The sequence below is a fragment of the Nerophis lumbriciformis genome, linkage group LG15, assembly GCF_033978685.3.
Source record: "Nerophis lumbriciformis linkage group LG15, RoL_Nlum_v2.1, whole genome shotgun sequence".
Lineage (NCBI taxonomy): Eukaryota > Metazoa > Chordata > Actinopteri > Syngnathiformes > Syngnathidae > Nerophis > Nerophis lumbriciformis.
The window spans coordinates 16,761,276-16,779,507 of record NC_084562.2 but is presented as its reverse complement, the minus strand read 5'-3'; the positions used below and the strand labels follow the sequence as shown (position 1 = coordinate 16,779,507).

The window sequence follows — 18,232 nt, the reverse complement described above, 5'->3', positions numbered from 1 at the left end:
ACCCGACCTCGGATAAGCGGAAGAAGATGGATGGATGGATATATATATATATATATACATATATATATATATATATATATATATATATATATATATATATATATATATATATCAGTGACGTGCGGTCACTGGAGGCAGGTGAGGCGGGGCCTCACCTGCCATCATGGAAAGAAAAAAAATGTAAAAAGAAAACAAATTAATTAAATAGTTATATGTATTCAGTGATTATACTATAACGTTATTTTCCATTTAACTTCACCAGTTTTAGATTATTTTTATTCAAAATCGCTGAATTTTCACATTTGCCGTTCAAATACTGAGAAGAGACGGTGCGGTGAACAGCAGCCAGTTGAGGCACGTCACTCAGTTGTGCCTCAACATGGATTGCAGACTCGGCTAACTGCTGGCCTGCTGTGCAGTGAGACCGTATTGCTATATGAATTATATTATACATTTCCATAGTTTAGTTAGCTGAGGTATATAATGTACAGTGTATTTTGTCAACAACTGTATGTGTGTAACGTATTTCTTGTGCTGAGCGATCATAAAACTGCTGCAAAAGACGCACTGGCTGAGGCTCGCAGTAATCCCGCCTCCTGCACCCCCGTCGTAGAATGCACACCCTGACGGGAGTGTTATATCAACTAAAACCCACACTTAAACTTTCCACGTGCAAGATTGAATCTATTTAAAAAAGTTATTTCATAAGAAGCCAAAAAGTGCAAAAACAGTAATGTTCGTGTTGGAGGAGTTGTGAATGACTGCAGGGCCACAACATTAGGTACACCTGCAGACTGCAGGTGTATCTAATTCACAACTCCTCCAACACGAACATTATTGTTTTGGCACTTTTTGGCTTCTTATTAAATAACTTTTGTAACCTATTTTCATGGGCTTTCCTCTTTGTGATGTTAAGTTCCTGTTATGCGCTGTTATACAGTATATGCCTTGAGCTCTTATTTTGAAGGCGCTAAGAGCGGAAGTGATGACACGTTGGAGTGGAGCAGAGGTTTTTGAAAGAAGGTAAATAAAGTGGTCCTCGTGTAAACTGGAGCCTCCGTGTTTGTTATTTTGTAGTTTCATACAGTATAGGCGACATTTATAAACCCTCGGTTACACTTTTTTAAATAGATTCAATCTTGCACGTGGAAAGTTGAAGTGAGGGCTTTAGTTGATATAACACTCCCGTCAGGGGGTGCATTAATCCAGCACAACAGCGGCGCATGGACTTCATTTATAAGTAAAGGTAAGACCATGATAACGTTTTTTTTATTAAATGTGCTTTTTTGTGTGCTACAGTTTGTATGTGTAAAGTTAAAGTTAAGTTAAAGTACCAATGATTGTCACACACACACTAGGTGTAATGAAATTTGTCCTCAGCATTTGACCCATCCCCTTGATCACCCCCTGGGAGGTGAGGGGAGCAGTGGGCAGCAGCGGCGCCGCGCCCAGGAATCATTTTTGGTGATTTAACCCCCAATTCCAACCCTTGATGCTGAGTGCCAAGCAGGGAAGAATGCTGGTATGAGCTTTTAAACATAACCCGTTAACTGCTGCCAATCAAATGGTGAATAAGATACTCTTTAGGGTTCATATGTTTGTAAATCTGACTGTGATGAAGTCAGTGCCTCACCAGCCATCAACCTCACCGCACGTCACTGATATATATATATATATATATATATATATATATATATATATATATATATATATATATATATATATATATATATATATATATAGACTCACACACACATATTATTGAGGCTCTCAATGAAAAAGAGTTTTACACGCCTGCTGTAGTTGAAAAGTGTTTCCATGTTTATTTGGTATTTGTACAAAAAAGTAAAATGAACATATATACACCACATAATACAACATACGTATAAAACAAATCCATATAAATTATTAATGAAATAGCTACATTTGTTTTCCCTTCAATAAACAACTCTATTCAGGATGAAAGCAAAATCAAGTCAATATTCTTGGCATAAAATGTCCATACAAAATTGTACAAAACACTGTACAATTGAATGAAGCTGTGCAAAAACAGCAAAATGGAACAAAGGAGCTGATCCCGCCCGGTGCGCATGCGCTGTTCAATTTTTTTATTTTTTTATTTTAAAACAATGGCGTCTAATTGCAAGGGGGCGGGGTCACGCGACAGGACGGTAGCTTCTTCCATAAACCAAACAGTCTCACGACTAAGACACTGTTATTTCCTCCTCGTCCGACTCCGAAAAGTCCGAGTGCTTGCTGGAGAGACACGGAGACGACACCAGCGGGGAGGAGAAAGCCTCCTCGTCCTCGTCTTCTTCGGCGGACGACTTCTTGCCCACGTCGCTCAGGTCCGGGTTGGGGTTGGCCTTCGTGGGCAGCGTCTGCTCGCGACAGCCGCCGGAGGAAAGCAACTCACGCTCCTTGGAGTTCCTCCACTTCATCCGCCTGTTCTGGAACCAAATTTTCACCTTTTGGGGAAAGAAAAAAAAAAAAAAATGGCTCGTTAGCAAAAAGTTCAGTGTTTTTCAACCTATTGTGAACCAAGGCACATTTTTTTCATTTAAAAATCCACCAGCAGAAAACATAAAAAAAGAAAATCAGCAGCCGATATTGACGGTAAAAAGTTGTTCTCGCAATTGTTGGATATGAATTCAAACCATAACCAAGCATGCATCACTATAGCTCTTGTCTCAAAGTAGGTGTACTGCATACTTGCCAACCTTGAGACCTCCGATTTCGGGAGATGGTGGGGGTGGGTCCCGGGGGGGCGTGGTTGGGGGCGTGGTTAAGAGGGGAGGAGTATATTTACAGCTAGAATTCACCAAGTCAAGTATTTCATATATATATATATATATATATATATATATATATATATATATATATATATATATATATATATATATATATATATATATATATATAAGAAATACTTGACTTTCAGTGAATTCTAGCTATATATATATATATATATATATAATTATTTTTTTATTTTTTTATTTTATTATATATATATATATATAAATAAGAAAAATATTTGAATTTCAGTGTTCATTTATTTACGCATATACACACATAACACTCATCTACTCATTGTTGAGTTAAGGGTTGAATTGTCCATCCTTGTTCTATTCTCTGTCACTATTTTTCTAACCATGCTGAACACCCTCTCTGATGATGCATTCTGCTTCGTCTCCTTGTTGTGTGCGCAGTTGTGCACTGCACTCTCTAAAAGCCCGAGATGTTATTGTCACATATGCATGTACAGTAGATGGCAGTATTGTCCTGTTTAAGAGTGTCACAACATTGCTGTTTACGGCAGACGAACTGCTTTACGGACGTGAAAACAGGCTGTCGACACATCACTCAGGTCCGCATGAATTTCGGGAGATTTTCGGGAGAAAATTTGTCCCGGGAGGTTTTCGGGAGAGGCGCTGAATTTCGGGAGTCTCCCGGAAAATCCGGGAGGGTTGGCAAGTATGGTGTACTGTCACCACCTGTCACATCACACTGAGACTTATTTGGAGTTTTTTTGTGTTTTCCTGTGTGTAGTGTTTTACTTCTTGTCTTGCGCTCCTATTTTGTTGTTGATTGTCATGTCATGTACGGATGTACTTTGTGGACGCCGTCTGCTGCTCAATCCAATCCAATCCACTTTATTTATATAGCACATTTAAACAACAAAATGTTTCCAAAACAATATTAAAAACAATATTCAAATATCATCCTTAGCTCCACCAATGACTGAATAAAAACAAAAAAATAAATACATATAAAACCAATATAAAAAACAATACTCCACACGCTGTAAGTCTTTGCTGTCGTCCAGCATTCTGTTTTTGTTTACTCTGCGGCCAGTTCAGTTTTAGTTTCGTTTTGCATAGCCATCCTTAAGCTTCAATGACTTTTGTTTATTTTTGGTTGAAGCATTAGATACCTTTTTACCATGTTTCTGACATCGACAAAGCAATTAGCTACCTGCTGCCACCTACTGATATGGAAGAGTATTACACGGTTACTCTGCCGAGCTCTAGACAGCACCGACACTCAACAACAACACATCATTTGCAGACTATAATTACTGGTTTGCCAAAAATATTTTTAACCCAATTCAGTGAAATTACATAAACAATATCTCACGGTACACTAGTGTGCCGCGGCACAGTGGTTGAAAAACACTGTGCTCGTTAGCATGAAGTGTACGGGTATTTTAATTTACAGCGTTGCCAGACGGGAAATAACAAATTATCGTGCAAGAAGCGTAAAATTAACCCATTTTGGGGGATATCATGACACATACTCGATGTGATTAGTTACTCGGGACCATATGTCACAGTAAATCGTTACTATAGCGTGTGTAGCGTACCAGTAGTTTATTTGACTAAATATTTATTTAAAAAATTGTATTCCTCCTTTATTTCTTTATTCATGAAACAATGAACCAACTCTTCTAATACGATATTTCTAGTCCAATATTTTACACCAGAAATTTACATAATAAACCAAATTAAAAACAATTCTCAGACAAAACCTGTTAAAGATGTTACAAGTATGAAATAAATAAATGCATCTGTACATCAGTCGAGGAAAATGATCAGACTACACAAATAACATACTGTAATTATGATTTTGATATAATTTTTATTATCTTGATGGATTGAAAATTGACACCAATGAGTTGACTGATGAACATTATCACAACATTTATTCAGAAAATATAAATAACTACAAATAAAGATAGAATACTATTAACCGCAACATGTAAGTGTAAAAAAACAAAACAACAACATTATGATTTGTACAATTTCAGAATGTGCTTGTTTTGTTTTTAAACAGAAAACAATCTGAAGTTGTCTTTATTTTTAAGTTATCTTGCCGTGATTTTACCATCCGGCCCATTTGGGAGTAGATTTTTCTCCATGTGGCCCCCTGATTTAAAATGAGTTTGACACCCCTGCTTTACAGGGTGTTCCTGTTAATACTATACATTACATAAATATGAAACTGGGATTATCTAAAATAACTTGAATTCTTCCAATAAAGGTAATAATTTTAGGGCCTTTTCTACATTTAACCACTTTCCAAGATCGTAATAATAATTAGAAATCATTCAGCCAAAGTCAGCTTTTGAGTTTTACTTTTAGAAAACAAAATTAGCTCGCAAGATAATAATATGTTTTAGTTTGCTATCTTTATTAAAAAAAAAAAAAGTAATTTATTCTATCTTTTTTATATTTCAGCCAACCTCTGATCTCCCAAAATAAAGTTCCAATAATAAACTAAATTAAAATAATTGTCAGCCATAATGTTACATTTTTCTTTCAATTACTCACATTTTCATGTACTTTTGGTTACTTTTCCAAAAAGTCTTGACTGCAGTTAAATGTTTTCGATCAACAACGGAGCAGTATGCCCACATCCGGGGATTCTTAGTGCAGCCCCAAAAAAAAACCAACCGGAAATGTGTCCCGTGAAAACCCGCCTGACCAGAACTGCCTATAAATAACAAAAGTTTAATTTATTTTATCATTTATAATATGAAAATATTTATTGTTTATTTATTTTAATTTATTTTTTATTTTTTCAATATTTATTGTTTATGCCTCAGTGTTGGCGTAATAATGACGTCATTTGCCGGCGACAGTTGTGTTGTGGCGGGAAGCCCAGGCTGGTGAAGTAAACAAACGGAGGAAGCCCGCTCGCTCCAAACGGTGCCTGGGTTTTTGTCCTTAAAAAGGGTGAGGGAAATGCTTTATATGTTCTTTTACTGAAGGTTTACCTTTAAAAAAAAAACTACAACCGCTGCTGGGAAAGAAGTTGTCACTGGCAGAACAGCGCCCTCCAGTGGCTGTAAAACTCAACATCAGGCGTAGTCGAGATGGGATTCATGGCTCTATTATTTTGACGAGCCATTCAAAATACTAACTCGTTATTACAATTTTCTTTATATTGAGGAAACATACCCTGATAGCAGTTACAAGATTAGAATAATAGTATTGACTTTAATTAGATTTTATTGGTTTTTTTCATTGTGGATATTCCATAAGGTGGTGCCATATTCTCATAGAACAGGGGTGGCAAACTCATTTTAGCTCAGGGGCCACATTAAAATCATGGCATTAAAACTAAAAAAATAAAGACAACTTCAGATTGTTTTTTTTTTGTCTTACTTTGGCCATAAATAGAACAAACACATTCTGAAAATATTACAATAAAAATATAGGAAAAAAATACCGCCAGCGTTAGAGTTTAAATCTATGAAGGAAAGAAGAAAGTGAATTAATCTTTATAACTGATACATTTACATATGCATAAAAATGTGTTTTCTTTTGTATATTTTTTTTAAATGAATCAAGTAACGTTTATGACAACCTTTTTCCAAAACACAATATAGAATGTGAGATATAACAGGATAATGCATACATTTATCGTTTGTTTTCAAAACGCTTAAAAAAAAAGTGGGGATCCCAAAAATGTACCCTGGGACCCCATCAAAATTCCTAGCGTCAACACTGATGGAGTATTGGTGCGTGCCAAAGCAGCAGCAGGCGGCTGTGGCCTGCGGGCCGGATCTAATACTAATCAAATATCATCCCGGGGTCCATAGATAATTTATTCGCGAGCCGGATCTGGCCCGTGGGCCTTGACTTTGACATCCCTGGTTTAGAATGAATTGTGGCCCCTGCATATGCATGACAATAAATAATATGATTTCCATTACCCACTCATGATAATACTTGAGGCATTTGACATATTTATTATCATATTTGAGTGAATAATGACAGGTTGTTTGATGATTAAAACTTACATTCAGGCTACTTTATATACAATTTTTGACTATTTAAAAAAAACATTTTTTTTTGTGCATGTAAACACGGCTTTAGGTTTAGGGTGAATGGGGGCCCATCAAGATTCTAATATTAATAAATATGTAAGTAATATTAAAGACCAAAATAGGGCCACAAACATAGCCACAAAAAGCATCGGCTATAATATAGAATGGGCCTTGACGTTGACACCTCTGTTATAGACACTATTTTGAAGTTATTTTTACCTACAAAACTTATTTATTCAAACAATAAAGAAAAAAACACAGGTAAGAATAAAAAGTATAAATACAAATTATAGGACACGATAAACATGACTACCCTACCTGGTGTTTTCAGGCTTGAACTACTTTATATATCAGAACAACAAAGAACAAAAGCATTTTGGACTCTGATTAACTCATTATTTGCGAACTTAAAATAGCCGTTCAAAAGCCTTGATTCGTTCATGAACGTCACAAAGGCACAGTGCAGGATGGTGCTGAAATTGTCCTACATTACGGCAACAAAAACATTTTGGACTTTGATTAACTCATTATTTGCGAACTTAAAAGAGCCGTTCAAAAGGCGTGATTCGTTCATGAATGTTACAAAGTCACAGTGCAGGATGGTGCTGAAATAGTCCTACATTATGGCAACAAAAGCATTTTGGACTCTGATTAACTCATTATTTGCGAACTTAAAAGAGCCATTCAAAAGACTTGATTCGTTCAAGGCACAGTGCAGGATGGTGCTGAAATTGTCCTACATTACGGCAACAAAAACATTTTGGACTCTGATTAACTCGTTATTTTGCAAACTTAAAAGAGCCGCTCAAAAGGCGAGATTCGTTCATGAACGTCACAAAGGCACAGTGCAGGATGGTGCTGAAATTGTCCTACATTATGGCAACAAAAGCATTTTGGACTCTGATTAACTCATTATTTGCGAACTTAAAAGAGCCGTTCAAAAGACGTGATTCGTTCATGAATGTCACAAAGGCACAGTGCAGGATGGTGCTGAAATAGTCCTACATTATGGCAACAAAAGCATTTTGGACTCTGATTAAGTCATTATTTGCGGACTTAAAAGAGCTGTTCAAAAGACTTGATTCGTTCAAGGCACAGTGCAGGATGGTACTAAAATCGTCCTATATTACGTCAACAAAAGCATTTTGGACTCTGATTAACTCATTATTTGCGAACTTAAAATAGCCGCTCAAAAGACGTGATTAGTTCATGAACGTCACAAAGGCACAGTACAGGATGGTGCTGAAATAGTCCTACATTATGGCAACAAAAGCATTTTGGACTCTGATTAACTCATTATTTGCGAATTTAAAAGAGCCATTCAAAAGCCTTGATTTGTTCATGAACTTCACAAAGGCACAGTGCAGGATGGTGCTGAAATTGTCCTACATTATGGCAACAAAAGCATTTTGAACTCTGACAAAGAGTCAGAGTCCACTCAAACTCATTATTTGCGAACTTAAAAGAGCCGCTCAAAAGGCGTGATTCGTTCATGAACGTCACAAAGGCACCATGCAGGATGTACATTATGGCATTTTTAGAATCATTGCTATTTCAGAGGGTGGAATCATGGTACAATTCTTTAAATAACTGTATTTAATCTAGCAGGACTGGTCAAGTAGTATTTTACAAGTGTTGATTGTTGTTACCTGTGAGTCTTTCAGGCCCAGCTTGGACGCCAGCTTCTTCCTGTCCGGCTTGCTGATGTACTTCTGTTTCTGGAACATCTTCTCCAAAGCTTTGCGTTGCACGTCGGAGAACACCGCCCTCCTCAGCATCCCCCGGCGGGGCTTCCCTCGGGCGGCCAGGGGCCACGAGAAGGTTCCCGGCATGGGCACGGCGGACGAAGACGCTGCGGGAAGACACCAACAACACGTAAATATGAGAACCCCCGTTGAATGGGCGCTAATTGAATGGCATTATTGTGCTGGCGCTATGGGTGTCAGCTTGGAGTGAAATGGCGTGAGGTGACTAATTAGCACATTTGGCCGCTCCCCGGTGGCATTGGTATGTAAAAGAGGCAGCGTTTCCTTTAAGAGGGCGGATAGAGGAGTTAATAAAGCGTGAACGGTAATTGTGTAGTAATGAACTAACACAGAAAAGACTCTGGACAGGCGGCGAAGGCCATATATTATGAGCACAAAGGGAGATTTACACTTTCAAACTAAACACAACTGCATACCAGAATACTGATGCCTAGAAGGAGGGGTGCAGAGGGTGAATCCCCCCACCCTCCCTCCCCCCGCACCCCTTCACCCTCCCTTCTTCATGCCCTCAAATCATTTTCATTAAATGAACACGAAAAGCTATTGAAGACGCTGAGTTGCTTTGTGGGCCCATTCAGCCGAGCCCATAAAAGGACTCCATCGCCATTATGATTTGTCTGAATGAAAGCGACTTTATAGACTTTTCTAAGAGATTATTCCTTATTTTGCCTCCTTGATTGGCCCGCTTACACACCAGAGAGGGCAAAAAAGGTGGGGTTGGCATGGTAATCTATCTAGCCTGTAAGTCAGTGGGTACCTTTCACTTTCGAACTGATACGGTGCCAATGTCCGGTACCTGGGAGTCGACAACGGTACCAATTGTCAGTAGTTTTGTGTGTGTTGATAAATTATAATTGTTCGATAATACATTCTCATTTTGTATGCAATATTTAAAATGAGCTGATTATGACTGTGCTGTTCATTTCTTTTATTTTATTTTCTCATTTGCAAGTATTATAACTCCAAATATTTGAAAATGGTGTAAAAGTCCATCGATTTCAGCAAATCCAAGTTCAAATGGGAAACTAATTTGTGATATAAACTCAGTACATATAAAGTGTGTCAAACTTTTATAAGTCTTGAAATATTTTGTTATGAGCAGGGCTGCAACAACTAATCAATTAAATCGATTAAAATCGATTATAAAAATAGTTGGCGATTAATTTAGTCATCGATTCGTTGGATCTATGCTATGCGTATGCGCAGAGGCAATTTTTTTATTTTTATTTTTAAAATGTTTTTATTTTTATTTTTTTTATAAACCTTTATTTATAAACTGCAACATTTACAAACAGCTGAGAAACAATAATCAAAATAAGTATGGTGCCAGTATGCTGTTTCCCCCCCCAATAAAATACTGGAAAGGATAGAAATGTAGTTTGTCTCTTTTATCCGATTATTAATCGATTAATCGAAGCAATAATCGACAGATTAATCGATTATCAAATGAATCGTTAGTTGTAGCCCTAGTTATGAGCCTAAGTCATATATTAGTTTCACCTTGGAAATCTAATTGCTGGTATAAATGAACCCTATTCAGTTTTTTTTGCCTTTCACCTGTATAGTAGACTTGGCATGCCCTTGCAATTCCGGTGTGTTGCCTCACTAGGAAGTAGTCTTTGCCATGTAAGTGACTGTGCCGGTACGGTCCTGTGTTGCGTCCTATAAATAGTTTATACCGTAAGTATTGTACTTATTCCACACCAGCTGTTTGTGGCTGTAGTTTTGATTACCAAATTTGGAGGTGTTGAAATTGCCATGTAAAATCGCTAATGCTAATCAGTCGCATGTATATGGCAAAGCTTATGTACATTTTTCCTACAGTTTGTGTATTAAAAATGCTAAAACCAAGCAATATATGACATCCACAGCTTGGCTTTGTGTTACAGCTGACAAAGCAAATTGGTATAATGTCTAACATAACATAATTAATCATGACTTAATTACATTTTTTTTTACCTGGGCCACCCTTGGACACCCAAACAAGAAGGGGGAGGGGAATGGTAATCTATTTTGCCTGGAAGTCAGGGGTGTCCGAACTTTTCTAAAAGGGCCTGCATACAGATTAGGGGGGAAAAAGGTGTGTTTTTTTGTATTAAAGATGCTAAAACCAATCTAGTGTATGTCAGTAAATTACCATGAATTGATTTACGTGGACTTAAACAAGTTGAAAAACCTATTCGGGTGTTACCATTTAGTGGTCAATTGTAAGGAATATGTACTGTACTGTGCAATCTACTAATAAAAGTTTCAATCAATCAATCAAAATGCTATAGCAAGCTGTGTGTTTGGATGTAACGAGCAAATTAACATAATAATATATCCATTTTTTTTTGTTTTTTTGCAAAATGCAAGATGAAAATAACACCCGTGCCTCGCTTTGGACACCTCTGCTCTAAGCATAAACAGCTGTGACTCTTTTTTTTTAAACAATTAACACCTTGACGCCACAAAGTGGTTCCGATCGGACCCCCACCTGGCCGCGATGCTCACGTGGCCCCTGTCAGATCCCGGGGACAAGGCCGCTCTATGTGGTCTTGTGAGAATATTGAAATCTCTCAATAGCGCCTAATGGGGAAATTAGTGCATGACTGGTAAAAGTCACTATCCAGGGTGGGTGGTTCAACCAGTGGGAGCTGACCAAATTGGTCACGGTGCCGAAAAACCTTTGTTGGCAGCCAGTGCCGGCCGGTGGCCCCCCGGGCTCTGTGGGAAAACTCGGGCTCGGGTGGGGGGGAAATACCAAAACAACGCCCCCCAATGGGAAGCTCGGGGGGGAGCTGTAAATGGCCACCCCGCCTCAAATTTAGAGCGTGACGATTTGGGATAATTGATTAATTAGGAGGTGGGTGGGTCTGGGCAGAGGCCAGGGCCAACAGTAACACTGGCACTTGGCCTGCAGCTAGCCATTATTTTAGTAATCGGATAAAACACACTTCATATCAGGGAAAATACTTAGAATCCCTTATTTTTAAATAAATGCACATAACATTGGAATTGCACTGTAGTTTGATTGGTTGACAGCAGTTCCGCGTGACTTCTCTTCCAAAACACCAGAGGGCAGTGTTTCCCCCAACTCGCTAATAGCTTCCTGTACGAAGTGGTTGAAAACAATGGCGACTCAAGCGACATTCGCATCGTAGTCGGAACTGAAACTAATCATTTGAAACAACGGTTCATTTTATTGTCCATTGGAAAGCAAAGAAGACATTCACGAAGAAGGGCTGTGCGACTCCCGAACGAATCGGGGCAGAGGAAACGACGTACCAAAAAGCCGACCAATCACAGCCACCGCGAGCTTTGTGATGCAAGACCAAATTTCAGCCTTTTAACATTTTTTTTTTTTATTAAAAAGAAAGAAACTCTGCAGAAACTATGTCCGCATATTTAACGTCCCGATTTTTATGGGTTACTCATCAAACGATTCATTGAATTGAGTTCTCAATTGTTGATGACTGATGATAACAACCAAACCTAACCCCCCTCCACACCCCGGACTGTAAATAATGTAAATAATTCAAAGTGATTATCTTGTGTGATGACTGTATTATGATGATAGTATATATCTGATAGTATATATCTGTATCATGAATCAATTTAAGTGGACCCCGACTTAAACAAGTTGAAAAACTTATTCGGGTGTTACCATTTAGTGGTCAATTGTACGGAATATGTACTTCACTGTGAAACCTACTAATAAAAGGCTCAATCAATCAAAAAAAAATCAACAAATTATAAATCAATGCTTTTTTTCCTAATCGATTAATCGTCGTAGCACTGAATTTGTTAACGGACATTTTTTTCTCCTTTCAAAGTCTATTTTCTCTTTTTTTTAATCAGATTAATCACACTTGTGAATGTTGATTAATTACGATTAATTGCAGTAAATTACTTGCTAGCATAATCCAAATGAACTTTCAAGACACAAAGTAATTTTATTGTCACTTATTAGGTAGGGTCTTCAAGTTTCAACAAGTCAGATTTAAGACTTTTTAAGACCATTACGACAAAAATGTAGGATCTAATACCAATCCATACTGACTTTTGGCATTTTTTGACATGCACTTGTCCCCAAAGGTTCAACTTTTTACATTTACTGCTACGTTTACTAACTTCTACGATGGCTTTACGTCACAGACGTCCTGCACCCGACTTAACGTTGTTATTGTTAAGACTTTTCATAGTCATTTTTAAGACTTTCTATGAGATTTGGATAGCATCTAAGACAGTGGTTCTTAACCTTGTTGGAGGTACCGAACCCCACCAGTTTCATATGTGCATTCACCGAATCCTTCTTTAGTGAAAAATAAAATGTTGGTTTTTTTTCACATTCAAGACAAAGTTATATGTTTTTGGTAACACTTTAGTATGGGGAACATATTCTAAGTGACAAAGACTTAATTTAGAGTTTTTTGGACACTAGGGGAACATATTCTAAGTAACAAAGACTTAATTTAGAGTTATTTGGTTAGGGTTAGGGTTAGAGGGTTAGGGCCAGGGTTAGAGGGTTAGGGTTATAATAAGGCCATGCCGAATAAGGCATTAATAAGTACTTAATAATGACTAGTTAAGAGCCAATGTGTTACTAATTTGCATGTTAATAAGAAACTAATTAATGGTGAATATGTTCCCCATACTAAAGTGTTACCATGTTTTTATACTGGTGCACAAAATGAACCGTGCATGAACATCACCTTGTTCAAAGAACAAAACCAACACAGTGCATAAACTCACAATAAATTACACACATGCAAATCAGTTTGACTTTGGCTGTTTCCGTATCCGTAATACGCCGTATAGGGAGAAGTTTTTATTTACACGATGAGTCGGGTGTGTCTTGACCGAACCCTTGAGCCCGACTCACCGAATCCCTAGGGTTCGATCGAACCCAGGTTAAGAACTACTGAAATAAAAACACTGAAAAAAAAACACTGAAAAAGAACCACTGATCTAAGACATATTATGCAGGCCTTAAATTTAAAGGATTCTAGACTTGTTAAGACCTGGCTGGCAACCTGTATAGGACCATGTTTCACCTGAATCCACATCAATTGTTGCTCACAACTTGATAACTTTATCTACAGTCCTATCGGGTAGTGATAATTGCGATACCACGGATTTTCTTTACCATGCGATACCGGGTAACATTTAGAGTGCCCGCGATACCATCCTGATGCTGATACTTTGTGCAAATATACCTACAGTGTCTGGTAAAATGTATAATAGTAGTGTATTTCAAGTGTTGCTGCTTCACCACTTTAGTCATACTTTTTTGCGCTTAAACTTCTTTAGGACTTTAGGTCCAGACTTCTTCTGTTTGAGATTGTCATTACTGCCACAAGTGGTGGAAGAGTGTATTACAACTGTGTACTGCTGTTGCCAATACGCTACACTGCAGAGGAACATATTTTTTGACGGCCCTCTAGGGGGCGCTCGCGGCCCAACAATGGCCCTTTGATTAAGAAACACTTTCTTACACCTGATCTGAGTGATTTAGTTACTTTACAGCAGGGGTGTCAAACGTACGGCCCGAGGGCCTGATCAGGCCCACGAACAGGCCTTATTTGGCCCGCAGGATGACTTTGCTAAGTATAAAAATTAACCTGAAATTTTTGAATGAAAGAAACAGCTGTTCTAAATGTGTCCACCGGATGTCGCAATAGCAATTTTTTGTATCTTTGTAGATGATGCTACATATGTACAAAATAAACCACATGCTGTCAGTACACTCACTACATAAATAACATACTGTAATTTTATTTCTATATAATTTTTTTTATCTTGATACATTGAATATTAACACCAATGAGTTGACTGATGAACATTATCACATCATTTATTCAGAAAATATAAATAACTACAAATACTATTATTCGTAACATGTGAGTGTAAAAAAAAACCCAACAACATTATGATTTGTACAATTTCAGAATGTGCTTGTTCTAGTATCGATATTTCAATTTCAGACTTGATATCAGCGCATAAAGATCTGGTATCAGCGGTATCGGTATGTCAATTTCGATCTGCACATCACTACTAAGTGTCGGGGTTTATTTTGAAGGGACATTTGCCAGCTTGTAAACCAGTCGGAGTCTCTCACGGTTAAGGGAAAGGAGACAAAATGAATAAAGTGTAAAAAAAAACCAAAAAACATTGTGATTTGTACAATTTCAGAATGTGCTTGTTCTATTGTTTAAAAAAGAAAACAATCGGAAGTTGTCTTTATTTTTAAGTTATCGTGCCGTGATTTTACCCGGTCCGGCCCACTTGGGAGTGGATTTTCCTCCATGTGGCCCCTGATTTAAAATGAGTTTGACACCCCTGCCTTTACAGGCTGATCCTGTTAATACATTATCTCAAAAACCCGAAGTATCAAAAGTATCAATATTTCAATTTGAGACTTGATATCAGCGCATAAAGAGCTGGTATCGCTATGTCACTACTAAGTGTCTTATTTTGAAGTAACTGAATCTCTCAGAGTCTCTCACGGTTAAGGGAAAGGGGACAAAATAAATAAAATGTAAAAACAACCCCAACAACATTATGATTTGTACAATTTTAGAATGTGCTTGTTCTATTTTTAAAAAAAGAAAACAATCGGAAGTTGTCTTTATTTTTAAGTTATCGTGCCGTGATTTTACCCGGTCCGGCCCACTTGGGAGTGGATTTTTCTCCATGTGGCCCCTGATTTAAAATATGTTTGACACCCCTGCCTTTACAGGCTGTTCCTGTTAATACATTATCTCAAAAACCCGAAGTATCAAAAGTATCAATATTTCAATTTGAGACTTGATATCAGCGCATAAATATCTGGTATCGCTATGTCACTACTAAGTGTCTTATTTTGAAGTAACTGAATCTCTCAGAGTCTCTCACGGTTAAGGGAAAGGGGACAAAATAAATAAAGTGTAAAAACAACCCCAACAACATTATGATTTGTACAATTTCCGAATGTGCCTGTTTTATTTAAAAAAAAAGAAAACAATCGGAAGTTGTCTTTATTTTTAAGTTATCGTGCCGTGATTTTACCCGGTCCGACCCACTTGGGAGTGGATTTTTCTCCATGTGGCCCCTGATTTAAAATATGTTTGACACCCCTGCCTTTACAGGCTGTTCCTGTTAATACATTATCTCAAAAACCCGAAGTATCAAAAGTATCAATATTTCAATTTGAGACTTGATATCAGCGCATAAAGATCTGGTATCGCTATGTCACTACCAAGTGTCTTATTTTGAAGTAACTGAATCTCTTAGAGTCTCTCACGGTTAAGGTAAACAAATATGCGTTTAAACATGAATAATGCCACATTTTTTGCGATTAATCGCATGAGTTAATGTTTTTAAAGAAATATGATTACCTGGTAAGTAAGGCGTCCTGAAAATGGGGTGGAAGGTTCCATCAAAACACGGGACATGGAAGCTCTTGGAGTGCATGCTGTGGACTGTCGGGGGTGAGGACGCTGTGGAGACACATTATGTTAAAAAAACCCGGAAGTGACGTAAAAGGACGGTCTGGACTTTTCCCCGTCGACTTACGTGTCTTTGGTGATGGTGCGAGGATGGCGCTCACGCCAAACTTGAGAAACGTGGGATCCTTGCCGCTCGACGTTTTGGGCGAGCAGGACTCCCGCGTCACGGAGGTGGCGGAAGCGCCGTCGCCGTAGACGGGCTGCACGGTCCGGTTTAGGAAGGCCGCGGGTCGGCTTATCCGCAGTAGGTCCTCCACGAGAAAGCTGGAGTGGGTCTGGAAAGCGGCGGCGGGTATGGCGTGGTGGTGCATCGGCATGGCGGCCATCGTCGGCCGGTACAGGCCCGGGTAAAGGGCGGGAGGCGCGAGGACGCTTGGGATCATCATGGTCCCCACTTGGAATATTCCCGTGTGTCTTTAAAGCAGGAGCGTGTCAAGTGTCTGCTAAGTCCTCTGTGCTCTGCTCTGTGGGGAGAGCAGCTTTATAGCAGCAGACCCCCCCCCCACGCCCCTCTCGGGCCTGACAGGCGCAACAATGAAGCCAAACAAAGTTCTCCTCATGGCTTCCTTTCAAGCCGCCTTCTCCCGCTCTCCGATTGGCCGGAGCACGCAATTTATGATTGCATTAGACTTCATAAGCAATGTGGCCGCCACAAAGGAGGCCCGGTCATCATTTTTGCATATCCACCACTTTCCTTTCACTTGATTGTGCTAAGCCAAAGCAAGCCGCCTCATTAAAGAGCAATCTTTAGGCATTGTCTCTTTATGTGTGATAGCTTTTAAATAGCAGATTCTTTGAAGGGGCTTATAATCAGTCGCATAAACTCTCTATGCAGTTGTTTGGGGCCACAACCACTAGGGGGGCCACAAGATCATGCATGGCTTGGGCTTTTATAAAGATTTCAACATGTTTTTTTTCAATTATAGAATATAGAATGAAATTACGGAACGGATTAACCAAAGAAATAAAACAAAGCACCAATATGATTCAGTTTAAGAGACTTTTCAATCTACAAGTGTTCATAGAACAAGAACCCATCTTGAACCCTTTTTTTTTCTCTTTTTTGTTAATTGAGACAAAGATTATTTATGTATTTAATATTTATATGCTTACTATAGTATATTATTTATTTATTATTTATTATTTGTTCACTGTTCTATTACAGAGAACAAGGAAATTGGATAAAATTGCTATGGTATGAAAAGGGGTAGGATTAAATAAGCTCTGCTTCTTCCTACTCCTTTTCGGGCGTGCTGTAATGAAACAACTGGAATTGTGTGATGCATTACATTGCATCGTATGCATGTTCGAAATGAACTGGAACTGAACTAAGTTAAGATCAAGTCAAGTTCAAGCTTGTTTGAATCCAATTAGGAATGTGTAACATTATACTTTACACCCCCTTGATAAAATGCAAAATTTCCATTTCTTTTCTTTCTTTCTTTCTTTAGTTTATTTCGAACATGAACACACTTACATCATAATACATCACACAATTTCATATCATTTCATTTTACATCATGCCCGAAAAGGAGTAGGAAGAAGCAAAGCTTATTTAATCATACCCCTTTCCCACTTCAAAGCGTTTACAAATATATAGAATCATTTACTGACCCTTTTATATAATAAAATAACATCTATGAATTAGTATACAACAGTTTTGTAATATGTAATTAATTAATTAATTCAGTCATTATTAACATACTGAGATGAAGAATATCTTATTTTCAATAAGGTTGAAAGTATTTCTCATAATTCTTCTTTTTTGTACTCTGTAAGCACTATTATTTTGAACAACCTCTTAAACTGGATCATATCAGTACAATTTTTTACTTTTTTACTTAATCCATTCCATAATTTAATTCCACATACTGATATGCTATTTCTAACTTGACTGTTTACTCGAAACAGATGTCATAACGCCATCAAAGCTCACATTTTGAGCATTCACCAGGATGAGGTGATAGAAGAAAGGTAAAAATATAATAAATGCATATTTAAGTTTCACTTTTGCATTTCAGAGCACATTTGTGGTGCGTTCAAGAAACCGTGATTAAAGTGTGACACACAGGGTTCGCTCGTTTTTAAGGACAGGGGACGCTTAATACGGGTGGGAATTTTTGGGCACCTAACGATTCTATCCGATTCCAATTTTGAGGTTGACT

At 38.0% G+C, this 18,232-nt stretch overlaps 1 protein-coding gene and 1 long non-coding RNA gene across 2 annotated transcripts in view; one reads left to right on the top strand and one right to left on the bottom strand.

Moving 5' to 3' along the window:
- Positions 1-1,834: 1,834 nt before the first annotated feature.
- Positions 1,835-16,503, bottom strand: dbx1a (developing brain homeobox 1a). The gene is made up of 4 exons (XM_061974800.1): positions 16,135-16,503; positions 15,957-16,058; positions 8,482-8,684; positions 1,835-2,468 (listed from the first exon to the last, which is right to left on the bottom strand). The coding sequence occupies exons 1-4, from the start codon at positions 16,451-16,453 to the stop codon at positions 2,205-2,207; spliced, it is 888 nt and encodes a 295-aa protein (XP_061830784.1). The 5' UTR covers positions 16,454-16,503; the 3' UTR covers positions 1,835-2,204.
- Positions 8,542-18,232, top strand: part of LOC133615916 (uncharacterized) — a 52,430-nt gene continuing 42,739 nt past the window's right edge. Inside the window, exon 1 of the long non-coding RNA XR_009816792.1 lies at positions 8,542-8,707. This is a non-coding gene — a long non-coding RNA (uncharacterized lncRNA). The remainder of the gene's footprint in view (positions 8,708-18,232) is intronic.